The sequence below is a fragment of the Saccoglossus kowalevskii genome, chromosome 15, assembly GCF_978046115.1.
Source record: "Saccoglossus kowalevskii chromosome 15, keSacKowa6.1, whole genome shotgun sequence".
Lineage (NCBI taxonomy): Eukaryota > Metazoa > Hemichordata > Enteropneusta > Harrimaniidae > Saccoglossus > Saccoglossus kowalevskii.
This window is the reverse complement of record NC_140655.1, coordinates 12161427-12175754: the sequence shown is the minus strand read 5'-3', so window position 1 is coordinate 12175754 and position 14328 is coordinate 12161427. Positions and strand designations below refer to the sequence as shown.

General features: G+C 32.0%; 1 protein-coding gene across 3 annotated transcripts in view; it reads right to left on the bottom strand.

Moving 5' to 3' along the window:
- LOC102809658 (uncharacterized) overlaps positions 1 to 14328 on the bottom strand; it is a 62588-nt gene that overhangs the window by 5658 nt on the left and 42602 nt on the right. For all 3 annotated transcript variants that reach the window (XM_085490466.1, XM_085490465.1, XM_085490467.1), the window contains exons 12-15: positions 7716 to 7754; positions 6248 to 6434; positions 5069 to 5285; positions 363 to 458 (exon numbers count right to left, since the gene is read on the bottom strand). In XM_085490466.1, coding sequence (XP_085346592.1) covers positions 363 to 458; positions 5069 to 5285; positions 6248 to 6434; positions 7716 to 7754 — 539 coding nt within the window. The remainder of the gene's footprint in view (positions 1 to 362; positions 459 to 5068; positions 5286 to 6247; positions 6435 to 7715; positions 7755 to 14328) is intronic.

Genomic DNA, 14328 nt, shown 5'->3' with positions numbered 1-14328 from the left:
AACTGCAAAGACTCCCTTTTTGTGCTTCGCACACGGGAGTCAAAAAAATATTAGTGATGATAATATTAGCCTATGAAGTTACTCATATCAACCAGCTCTATGAACAAGTGATGTCAGAGATAACGTCATAGTATTAGGTGCGTGCTAACAATATGGTACGTGCTAACAATATGGTATGTGCTAACAATATGGTATGTGCTAACAATATGGTACGTGCTAACAATATGGTACGTGCTAACAATATGGTATGTGCTAACAATATGGTACGTGCTAACAATATTCAATATTCTTTACATCTTTCAAGCAACAATTTCAAACTGTTCAGTGCTCCACTAAAAGAAAATCATTTAAGACGTACATACCTTTGCATGTTGTAGTACTGGTTTCCGTCGTTCTGACGATGATTCTGTGTTATTGTGTTTGGATGATTTGTTACTAAGTTGTGAAGAACCTTCCTCCTAGAGGGATACAAAAAAAAATGAAACAAGTGATTCAATTCTAGTTATATCAATTTGTATATCAATATTATTTCTGACAGGACTACAAATTATTGGCTTAATTTGGGAATATTTCTCAGATGACTATTATTCTTTGGGGGTTCGGGATTTGGTGCAAGTAAACATGTTCCTATCATTTGATAAATTAACACATTACCATGGCATCAATACTATATCACTTGTGAACAAACATTAACCCCAAAATTACATCCATTAAATGCTGAATGAATCTTGGCCAGTTGCTTTGCCCTCCCCATTGAGTCTGTTGCACACTCGCCCAGGGTACAGTGGTTTTGGCCTCCCCACTGAGTCTGTGGCACACTAACCCAGGGTACAGTGGTATTGGCCTCCCCATTGAGTCTGTGACACACTCACCCAGGGTACAGTGGTTTTGGCCTTCCAATTGAGTATGTGGCACACTCACCCAGGGTGAAGTGGATTTGGCCTCCCCATTGAGTCTGTGACACACTCACCCAGGGTACAGTAGTTTTGGCCTTCCAATTGAGTATGTGGCACACTCACCCAGGGTGAAGTGGTTTTGGCCTTCCAATTGAGTATGTGGCACACTCACCCAGGGTGAAGTGGATTTGGCCTCCCCATTGAGTCTGACGCACTCACCAAGGGTACAGTGGTTTTAGCGTCTCCAATGGGTCTGTGGCACTCACCCAGGGTACATTGGTTTTGCCCTCCCCATTGAGTCTATGGCACACTCACCCTGGGTACAGGAGCTGTGGCCTCCCCATTAAGATAAGATAAGATAAGATAAGATAATTCTTTATTACAACCTTATAGAATGAATTACATATCTATTTTGGTTTATGAAATGCAATAAAGGTGTTAAAATAAACATAACAAGTTAGATATCTAAAATCTACTACAATACAGTTACATGAAATAATGTAAAAAAAAAATATTAATGACCCATTAGGTGGTTTTCTCTAATGGTATTTGCTGTTTTTATAAATTTGATAAGCTCTGTTAGTAAATATTTGTTGTTTGTATTCAATATATGAATGAATTTTTCTTTGTTTGTACAGTGTTGAAAATTGTTAATTTTCTTTGAAAAATGTGAATATAACAACTCTCTTTCATCAGTGTAAAGTTCACATTTTGTGATGTAATGAATTTCATCCTCAAGTAGGTTGCATTTAGTACATTTTCTGTCTTCTGTTTTTATTTTTGGTCTTTTGTGCCTTCCCATCTCAATGTTTAGTTTATGAGCACTTAGTCTCAATTTTGCTAATAGACCAATGTTTTCTTTATTATCAAGGATTTTAATGTATGGTTCAGTATTTATATTTTTCTTCAGTAATGTATAAGTTCTTAGTTTTGAATCTGGTCTTTGATTATCTTGGTTCCATTTATAATTGTAATATTCATTCACTTTTTGTTTAAACTGGTCTTTTTTAATTGTTTCTAAATTCTTAATATCATACAGCTGTTTTATTTTATGCAGATTCATTAACCATGTGTCATTATATTTGTTTTGTTGTTGATCTTTTATTGCATCATATACTAGACTGATTGGGCCATTCTTAATAATATTTTGGTAGTATATGATTGCATTCAGTTGTATTTTTGCTAGTAATGGTAGTCGTCCAATTTCCATTCTACTACCAATGTTACTTGTTCTGTTATTAACATTTAATAATCGTCTACAGAACATTAAATGGTGTTTTTCTGTACACGTTTTGTCCCAGTACTCTGGTCTGCTATTGATTCCCCAAATTTCTGCAGCATAAGTTAAAATTGGTGTTTGGATGCCCTCAAATAATTTCAATTGTAAAAGCATGTTTAACTTGTTTGATGTTAATACTGGTTTGATTGCTGCATCAGCTTTTTTTGCTTTATCTACCAATCTTTCCATGGTCATGTTCATTGCCCCATTTGTATTAAATGTTACCCCTAGATATGTGAATTGGTTTGTTTTTTCAATCGTGTTTAGCCCATATGAGAATTCTGTATTTTTTGATTTATGACCATTTTTTGTGAAAATCATAATTTTTGTTTTTCTCATATTCAACTGTAGACCCCATTGTTTTGTATATTCATAAAGTGTGTCTAATGACCTTTGTAAGTCTTCTTTGTTAATAGCTGTTAGAACAATATCATCAGCGAATAGAAGTGAAGAGATGTTTTGACTATTTAGGATTGGACTATTCGTTGTACAGTTATCAATGTTGGCTACCAAGTCATTTATAAAAATGTTAAATAATGTTGGGCTTAATGGACACCCTTGTTTGACACCTTCTTGCATTTTAAAGCTCTCGGTCACTTTGTCATCTAATTTAATTTTGAATTGCATATTCATATACATATGTTTTAGGACTCGATATGCACCACCACATATGTTGTTTTGTAATAATTTTATGAATAGTCCCTCTCTCCAAACTTTATCAAAACATTTTTTTAAGTCTATAAAGCAAGTGTAAAGCTTTTTGTTTTTTGATTGGTATTTTTTTATCAGTGTATGTAATGTCAGTATATGATCAGTTGTTCTGTGATTGCGTCTAAAGCCGGCTTGGTTTTTATGGATTATGTTGCTGGTTTCAAGATGTTGTGTTATACGTTTATTTAAAATTATTGCAAATAATTTTCCAATTGTGTTACTTGTTGATATGCCTCTGTAATTGGCCGGATCATATTTGTTTTCCTTTTTATGTACTGGTGTGATTATATTTGTGTTCCAACAATCTGGATATTCTCCCCTTTGTAAAATGATATTACAAATCTTTTGTAATGCTTCTGCTATTAATGGATGACTATGCTTTAGCATTTCAGATGGGATGCCATCAATTCCAACTGATTTTCTTGTTATTATCTTTTTCAAAGCTTCATTGATTTCTTTAAGTGATATTTCAGCGTTCAACATATTATTTAGGAAATTCATATTTTCTAATTGCCTTAATAGTTTCTGTATTTCTAATTGTCTCTTTTCTGAAGTACTAGTATTTTGACTGATATTCTGGAAATGGTTTATCCAATCATTGTATGGTATTTCAGACACAATGCTGTCTTGTTTTCTCTTTGTGTATTGTCTTATTACCTCCCAAAATTTCACTGTATTTTCTTCATTATCTAGGTTGTCTAATTTTTGTTTCATCATTTGCCATCTTTCCTTTTGAAGTGTTTTGACATATTTTCTGAATAGTTTTCTTTCTTCATGATATACTTTTCTCAAGTTTTCATCGTAAGGTCTCTGTTGTATGTGCTTGGCAAGAGTTTCTAGTTGTTTCTTCATTTTCATACAGTTTGAGTCAGTGCATTTTACTTTACTTTTCTTAATGTTTTTTCTGTGTTTTGTCTTTTTTATGTTACATTTTTTGGCAATGTTTTCTAATAAATTTTGAAATTTTTGGGTTATCTCATTTACATGTTTTTTTGTAAAATCAGTTTCTGTAAATGACTTTATTAATTGTTCACCTTCTTTTGTTTTTAAAAATATCTTGTAAATATCTGTTGCTGACTTCGTCCATTTATAGCTTCCTGGGTGATATTGCAGGTTTTTGTTTATGTTAAACTCTGTTTCTGTAAATGTTGGCATTTGTATTGTTGTTGATATAGGACAGTGGTCACTTCCTGGTACTAATGTTTTGACTTTAAAGTTCAAAATATATTTACTTAATCTATTGTCAGCTAGAAAGTAATCAACAGTGCTGGCACCTCCATTGTCCGCATGACAAGTAAAGTGACCAAGTATGTCACCATTATATCTACCATTCAATATATGTAGTTGATTACTTTTACATAGTTGTATAAGGTGATCTCCAAATGTATTTTTCCTTGTGTCCATATTGTTTCTCTTTTTCATATCATTATCATAAATATAATTGTCTGGCATTGGAGTATAATTGTCCTCATCATCTGTTATTGTGTCAATTAAATTTTTAGTTCTGGCATTAAAATCGCCTTGTATCATTATTGCACCTTTCTCTTTGTAATTTTGTATTTCTTGTTCAATAGCCTGGTAAGGGTTCATGTCTATGTTATTCACATACCATGAGGAATCAGCTGGTGGGACATACACCGTGCATAAATAAATATCTCTTATAAGATTAAAATATTTTTTGTTAAGTTTTAACCATTGTGTAAAATCACTAGAGTTCTGTATCACAGTAATACCAGGTCTTATTGATTTCTTTATATACATGCTTATACCACCAGAGTTTTTCCATGCTTTACTATGTTGCCTGCGAATTTTGTGATGAACATAGTATTCTTCTGGTGTTGGAATTAAATCAATTGATTTCTGGTCTAGCCACGTTTCTGTAAAGGCATAGATGTGATAATTTTGAATACATTTCTCAATATTGATTAACTGTTTTGTTTTAGTGTTTACGTTTTGTGATATTTTTGGAACGTAATTATAACGTAATCCATGTGAGTTCCAGTGTCCAATTGTCATTATGTTTTGTGTAATAACATTTTTCTTATATTTATTTCCGTTAAGTCTGTGGCAAAAAAATGATGTCCAAAAAAATTGTGCTGGACTTAAACATACTACATATCCATCACAAGTCTTGGCACACGAACCAATTTGTTGCCAGTGATCTCAGAAATACAGCACATACCTGGCAGTCAAAGTAATCTTCTGAATCACCTGACATAGTTTCTAATGATATATCCATTTCTTCTCTTGCATCATCTAAGTCAAGTGTTAATTTTTCTAGCTGCGCATTCACAACTTGTAATTCCTCTTCCGTTTGATTAATTTCCAGATCAATTTCTCGAAAATTGTTGTCTAATTTCCTCTTCTCAGCTGGTTCTCGGCACAACATTTTCTTGTCTCTGAAAGTGTGGATTGAAAATGTTCTAATTTAAAAGTTATTTCCATATCAATTGAGTATAAATTTTACTCTCACCACTGAAAACTTTTGTACTATGTAATCACAATATCAGTGCAGCAACACTACTGAATGCAGTTCAATATATAGAAAACAAAATTTGATAGGCCCAAAAAACCAGTCAACAAATAAGCTGCTCTCTGATTGGTCCGACTGTTAGATGTTAGGGTTTGGTAGCCAATCAGACACAATCTTGTAAATAGCTTCACATTGACTCCAAAATTTGAACTTGATTCTTGAATTGTTGGAAAAATATCAAGATAAAAATTTCTCAAATTATCAGTCATAAATAGAATTTAAAAAAAAAACAGAAAAGAGATGAAGGTTGCAGCTCTTGGGTAGAGTGCAATACAAATCAGTCTCTGAAAAGCTTGTAGCCAACTTTCAAACATACTGTGTAGATTCAATGTATGATGATAATAAGGGAACAAAACATCAGAATAAACTCTGCACATACAGACATCTAAAAACAAAATTCACTTTTGAAAACTATTTAGAAACTGTGCAAAATCCCTTCCACAGGTCATCCATGACCAAACTAAAAATTAGTGCTCATGTGTTAGGATTAGAAACTGGAAGACATAAAAACATTGACATTTTAAAAAGAAAATGCCAGTTTTGTCAATTAAACGAAATAGAAAATGAAGAGCACTTATCCTTCTTAAATGCGGTCTCTATAAAAAAGAAACAAATGAGTTTCTCAAAAATTGCTGCTACCTCCAAAACTTCCTGAAAAATAGTTGCAATACTAAACAATGGTAGTAAAAAATTAGCTTCTCAAGTTGCTAAGTACATACATGATTGTTTTAAAATCTGGACAACTTGTCTAAATTGATACAGTGCAAAATCTTGTTATCTAAATATTTCAAGATCTTTTAAGAAGACATGTATTTATATCAAACCTACTTAAGTTCTAGCCGATGTGCTCGTAGGTCTGACAACATTTTATTGAGATACGATTTTTCAGTTTGCAGTCTTTCTCGCTGTGTGTGTATTTTGTTGACCATACTTATCCGTCTCTGCAGTCGAATCTTTTCGAGGAAAGCGTTCTCTGTTGAGTTTAAAATCTCTTTTTCTTTCTCTATCATCTTGCCTGTAAAAGGGAAAGGGGGAAATGGTTATCAATCAGAATTATCTTTTCTCATTTTTTCCGGGCGATTATTTATATTTTGACCAACATAAGTGTGAACAGCAGAAGCTGAATAATGATGGTCTAAATAGCGCCCTCACACAGCAATTTAAACAGAGCCCCTATCAGCAGTATTTAGACAAACACAAAAGGTTATGAATTTAATAAAAATTTGAAATATTAATGTTGCATTCTTATATAGCAATTTAATTTAAAATTGCAAATTGTTAATTATAAATCATGATTTAGTGGTGGCCATCAGTTCAGAAGTTAAGTTCAATTCAACTCATGTCATAATCCACTGCATCTAACAGAGTAAATACAGCATTAGAATACACCAGTCAACACTTTGTGTATACTACAATAATAAAACAGTTAGTTATATTGCTAATAAGCTGCAGCGGATGAAAACATAAAACTGTTATTAATATTATATGCTATATAGAGCAGTGTATTATGCGCCATTAAGATGGATTAGCTGCAATGTGATATAGATCTAATTGAAATCATGTGATACATCATGTGATACATCATGTGATAAATTATGTGACACATCATGTGATACATCATGTGATAAGTCATTTGATACATCATGTGATAAATTAAGAGACACATGTAATAAAACATGTGATACATTGTGTGATTAAACATGTGATACATCATTTGATAAATCTGACACATGTAATACATCATGTGATACATCATGTGATACATCATGTGATACATCATGTGATACATCATGTGATACATCATGTGATAAAACATGTGATACATCATTTGATGAATCATGTTACAAAAATCTCAGATTGGATCTGCAGATACGTAAACTAAAATATTCTGAAAATCCTCATTGTGTATAATATAGAAATCGGTAAACTTGAAAATATGACATAATTCAATAATGATTTGATTCTATTATCTAAATCCAAGTGTCATATTCAAATCAGCCAATTTCAGATCAGTAAATGGATAGATCTTTCGTCAATGCATATTTGGTCGGACTGCTTTGTGTGTATTTGTAATAATGTTGTCTTCTTGTAATTCTAATTATCACCATAAAAGCCATGATTAGTTGTTAGTTGAGTGCTATTACATTTACATATGCAGTGAATTGTATAATTGAGTGTTGTGTTGAATGCACAGCTTATACCATGCTCTCTATTGCGGTGAATTAAGTATTATGAGTATTATGTGATATGCACCACCTATAGCACGCCCTCTATTGATAAGTAAATATTCAACTACCTTCTTCATCAAATTCGCCTCCGTTCTTGGTAGATGATTCTGGAAATATTAGAGACATGATATTGAGGCAATGATTTTATTTATTCATCATTCTGGCTTAAACAATTACAAAAATATCATGATAATATAGGCCATCACATCACATCACAACTTTTTCTTTTGTTTTTACTGAGTTTGCAATATTCTTCTGTTCTTGCGATATCGCGATATCAATTGTTTTTTTCTGTTCTTGCAATATCAACTGTTTTTTTTTCCTGAGTTTGTGATGTCAGTTGTTTTTTCTGTTCTTGCGATATCAATTGTTTTGTTTTCAGAGCTTGCGATGTCTGTTGTTTTTTCTGAACTTGCAATATCAATCTGGCTTAAACAATTACAGAAATCACGATAATATAGGCCATCACAACACATCACAACTTTTTCTTTTGTTTTTTCTGAGTTTGCAATCTTCTTCTGAGCTTGTGATATCAGTTGTTTTTTCTGAGCTTACAAATCAATTTTGTTAATTTGACCAAATAAACATATTTTTTTATTTTCTGCAGCAATGAAAGAGATATAAACAATTTATGTGGGGTTTGTTTTGTAAATGACGACAATATTTAAAACTGTAAATAAAAAAATCTGACTATGACAGGCATGAATGTGGTCATGTGAACCGCCACTGTGATAACTGACGATTTGCAGCTCTGCTGATAGATGATCTTTATATAGTTGTGTACACTAAATGTCACACCCTTAAAGTACATATTTCTGACCTAATTCAGACCCTGTAACACACATGTACTGATTGAGTTACTCAAATTTCAATATATCTGTATACACTAAACTAAATACTTTTAATTCTAATCTCTGATTCCCAGGATGTGTTTATGATATGTCTGGGTTTGGGAAAAAAATTCTGATGATTTTTTTTCTCTGGAATTAATTGTCAATGACTTTAACATTTTTATTATTTAAATTGCGATTGAATTTATGACTTCTCAAAAGTTGAATTTTTCACTCATTCTTTCTAAAATTTTTTAAAAGAAGCTGAGAGACACTTATTTTAACTGACAAATGTGGCGACTAAACACATTTTTTTTAAAGATCCCTAATTAAAACATAATATATTGCAAGGTTTGTCAATAGATTTTAAAACTACCACTCTGTGACAATGAGAAGGGCAGCCATAATGAATACAAATTAAAAATGTGCCCATTAAGTTGATAGGATTACAACTTAAGTCTGCATACACTTGTTTGTGGGTGAAACTGAAGGTCTCCTTATATCTGTGTTCAAAACCACTTTGCATTGAATGTGCGACTTTGAGTGCACTTGACTGATGCATTCAATACAACAACGGCAACAAACTATACACCATACCCTCACAACCTTGTAACCTACTACATGTATCAATCACACGTCACGCGTGAACTACATTCATGAAAAGTATGTCCTTAACATTGTGATAGTTCAAAGGGCATTATAAAGGTAACACAGCTTTCCGCCTTGACTCTGTAATCGCTTGCTTACCAGGTACTTTGTGTAACTGCACACGGCTATGACAAACACATGCATATGTAAACACAAACACAATATATACATGGTATCGCTAGCATATATACTGATTTCAGACATGTAGATTAGAAAAGCTTGGTACAAACTGTATTACAATAATTTTTTTTTTATAATATTTTTACATATATCTTGTTATTATTGATCCTATGTAAATCTTTTTACATGGAGGCAATAAAGTTATTATTATTATAATATTGTAGTGTTGTGCTAAATTAAATTAACTATTATTTTAACAAGTTGTCAATTCCTAAAATGTATTGCTCTAAGTAGACATGGGAAATTATGTATACCCACTGTGCATTTTGGTATGGTACTCCCATGATGCATCACACTTTAATCAGGTAAACAATAGATTGATCATATGATACTCAGAAAGGCAAACAAATTTTGCGAATCAACGAATCATCATTGTCAACATCACATACAGCCTCTTTACTGCACCTCAGTTGTTGGTTTTGTTAGTTTACGACACACAAATAAATCAGTATGGTGGCAGAAGTTAATAGTGTATAGAAAGATGCACCATGGGATTTTACTTTGATATTCTCAAGACACATAAACTGCAACAAATACATGTAACAAAGATGTTGCGACACACCTCTTCAAGGAATTATTAAAGACCCATCTCATTGGACTAACTTGTTTATATACATGCCTACATACCTTCACAGAACAAAACTGAAACTTAATTTGCATACAATTACAATTTGATATTCAGTATGTTGTATCCAGCTGATCATTACCCGATAGGTTTTATGCATGATCCCTAAAGGTCACACATCCTCGTAACTTTGGGAGTTACAAATTCTCTAATAAGAATTTCTAAATTTGTCAACCCCAAAAAAGTAATGCTCAAAAACAAAAACAGAGCAAAGATTGACGTATGATATTGGAAATTACTGCTGTTCAATAAACTTTTAAAGGCTGGTATTAATGGTAAACTATATTTAGTTATAAAAAACATGTATCTCCAGACATACGCAACCATAAAATCAGGGCACAAAATCACCTGTATGTTCGAAATTAAAAAAGGAGTAAAACAGGGCTGTGTGATGAGTCCAACGCTTTTCAATCTTTTCATAAATGATTTAAGTACATCATTCAATTCCAGTCATGAACAACTCAATCCAGCCATACTGAATGATAAAACTGTATCATCATTATTATATGCGGATGATTTAGTTCTTATGTCTCAAACAGCACCCGGTTTGCAAAATTTAATAAATATTTTGGAGACATATTGTTCTGAATGCAACCTAGAAATAAATTTATCTAAAACAAAAATCTTAATTTTTAGGAATAAATCATTAAAAACATCTGAATACTTCTATTACAAAAATACAATTATTTGCTGTGTGACAAGTTATACTTATCTTGGGATAATAATCTCATCATCTGGAAATTTTATAGAAGCAAAGAAAACATTAGCAGAGAAAGCATGCAAAGCTATGTTTATACTGAACAAAACATTGGAAAGGAACACTGACATCAAACTCTTTCTGAAATTATTTCATTCAAACATTAAACCCATTTTACTCTATGGTGCAGATGTCTGGGGATCAGACATTTTGGATTTTGGAAAATGGGAGAAATTTCCAATTGAGAAAACCCACTTAAAATTTTGTAAGAGAACACTTTGTTTAAACAGATATACAAGCAACGCAGCATGTAGGAGCGAAATAGGCGAACTACCACTATTAATAGAAATTAAAAAAATGCTAATAAAATACTGGTTAAGACTAAAAGATATGCCAGAGGATAACCTTGCAAAACAAGCATACTATGAACAACGAAAATCACAGCAACATACATGGTTATCATCAGTAAATAAAATATTAAAAGATAATTATTACACATCATTAATAAATTTTACAACAGGTATTCCAAAAAGAAACATTCATAAGATTATAAATAACATTGAAGCAAATATAAAACAAAAATATGTAAACCAGTGGAAGTCACAAATCTCAAATGATAATAGTAAACTTAGAACATTTGCAAAAATCAAATTTAAATACTCTTTTGAGCCGTATTTGACACTACAAAACATTAACCATAGAAATGCATTACTAAAATTGAGAACAAGCACACACAAACTTGAAATTGAAAAGGGCAGGTACACATACCCTAAAACACCAGTAAATGAAAGAAAATGCAAACAGTGCAACATGAATGTGATTGAGGATGAATTTCACTTTCTCATGATCTGTCCAAAATATGGAAACTTGCGCCAACAACTTATGTCTGAATTTAATTTTCTATCACATGATGCACACAATACATTCATTTGATTGCTCAGTGCAGATGATTGTGAAATTATAAAAAAGGTTTCACAGTATATTTACAAAGCCTTTCAAGAAAGAATATATAGTTGATAGCTTTGAATTTTATTATTATTAGTCTTAGTTTTATTATTATTAAACTTATTAGTATTAGTAAAAAATTTAACACATTACATTTTACTTTTATACTTAACATTATAATATTTTCTCTTTCTTTATTATTTCATTATTATTATACTTTTATTGCTACTGTACTGATAGAAATACTGTATTTCTAAAGATGCAATAAATATTTAATATTTATTGCATCTTTAGAAATACAGTATTATTATTATTATTATTATTATTATAGGAAAGTACCAGGATATGTGACCTGTAGAGGTCAGAAAATGCCCGGGATGTGTGACCTTTAGGGGTCATGCATAAATGAAAGCCTACTCCAACTTAGCAACTTTATTTTCAGCCAACCATTCACATGTGACAGTCATAAATCACTACACCTTATACTGATACCCATGTGACAACGAAGATAACAATCTGTGTCCTCAGTCACCACAATAAGACAGATTACTTACATCTATTTCCACATGGATGATACTGAAGAAACAACATTTCTTTTCAGGTTTATAGAACTTGGTTATTCAACACTTATAGGTGAATTTTTCACATTTTTGAGATTTTAGTGTTCTAAATATGCTAATTTGCTAGTCACTTGATACCCATTGCAATCTAAGTGTAAGTTAATGTACATACATGTATATGACAACAACTAGCTAGAATTAGCTATCAAAAAAACTATCAAAAATGCTGTTAAAAAATTATAAAAGTTATAAAAATCAAACAGAATTGTACAGTGCATAAATGTACCTTAAAATAAAAATGGCACATCCTTCAATTAAACATTTTGGAATGTAAGCATGAGGTCCATGGAGAAAAGTTGTTTCAAAACTAACAGGAAATTTAATACGTTTGTATATATGGGATGTTGTGTATCAGTATGTATATACTACCTATTTATGGTTTGAAACCTACAATCAGGATGATTCATTCAATTCATGCTAATCAGTCATGCTAATTAAACTACTGTATTAAAAAATACTCATTAATTATAGCTGAAAAGATTTTGCGTGTTTTGTATGGAATTTATAATAAGTTGATAAGTTGAATGTAAAATATAGGAAAAAGGGTATACATGTATTCACTCGATTATATTTTCACTGAATTCAGCAAAAATAAATTCCAAGCAGAAATAACTCATTTTACAGTACAGTACAATCTGAGCATATCTTAACTTAAGTTAAAGCTATCCTCGGGGGCGGACATTCGAGCATTTTCACCGCCTGGCAATCATTCCGATGAAAACAAAGGCCAAAAACGGTACTTTGGGATGGTTTTTGAAACTCCCCTGAACAGTGTAACAAGATTAGCCCTGCCTGCGTATATAAATTTGGTTGTTCAGGCTTACTTTAAAGTTGAGTTTGTGTTGTTTTCTCGAATTTTCACCGGCTCGACCGGCATTCCACAGCAGCGCGCACAGAGCCCATAGATATGCATGGTACAGTGGTGCGCGTCGTAGCAACGTGGAACGTCTTGTGACGTAGCTCCGCCCCCGAGGATAGCACAGCATGCTTTCAAAACCACCATGAATCTGAATGGTGCAGAATAAACTACCTAAATATGTCTCATATCAGTAACATGGGTGAATACTACAAAGAAATAATTAGAAATTATTGACGACAATGATACACGCATTAAAAGTTTGTTATGACAAGCAAAGCCTGCTCATGGCCCGCTTGGAAGTTAAGTTAAACTGTACATGTACATTTGTACAGTATGTACAGAAATATTTTTTACAACTATTTTTAAGATTGAATGGTGAATGTATTATTAACCTAACATTTCTAGAATATAGGGTTTTTTGGGAATAATAAAACAGTTAACTAACAGTCTAAACTGAAAACCTTTTCTTCTAAATAGACCTGTTCTTATAAGACAACATATATGAACAATCTTCAGTATATATGATATGTTTTCTGTTCCATTGTTATTGATGAAACCTGAGAATCTCATCAATATGGTGCACAGTATTTTCTTTTTGTGGTAAATATTTATTGTTTTGCAGTAACAAAAGTTGCATTCGTTTAAACAGAATTTGAACATGCACTGTGAGCAAATGATATGTATGTTAATAAACTATTAACAGTATTAACCAGTCAGTGCCTTGGGGAAAGCCTAGCAACAATTTCATACCACTGTACCATAGCAACAAATGTTGTCAGGGTGTGCATGCATTCAGGACATGTGAGGAGAAATAAATTGAAGAGGATTACAGAATACTTCAGCACCGTATTTTTTATTACAATCAATTAATCTGCGCCGTATGCCACATAGATTTGTATATTATATATATTATAAACTGTTAAATTATTATCGTTTGAAACGTCAAGATTTGATGATTCACAATTTGTTGAACGTCATTGTGACTCTGATTTTACAGACTTCACAAAATGCTCACTATTACAATGTTTTTTGTTTTTTTCTGGTTTGCACAATTTATGAAAATTCATCTTTCACAAAATTTAAGCGGCTTAACATACAATAGAACTGAAGTCAATTATTCCTTTAATGTGCCATATGCTATCAATTCCCTATAAAGTGGAATTACTGTTTGTCAGAGTATCATGCCCATATTTTCTACACTGAAAGTGCATCTCAAATAGAAGCGTACATATACGTAAAATTGTATCAATTGTATGCTAGGTGATAAATATGTTTTA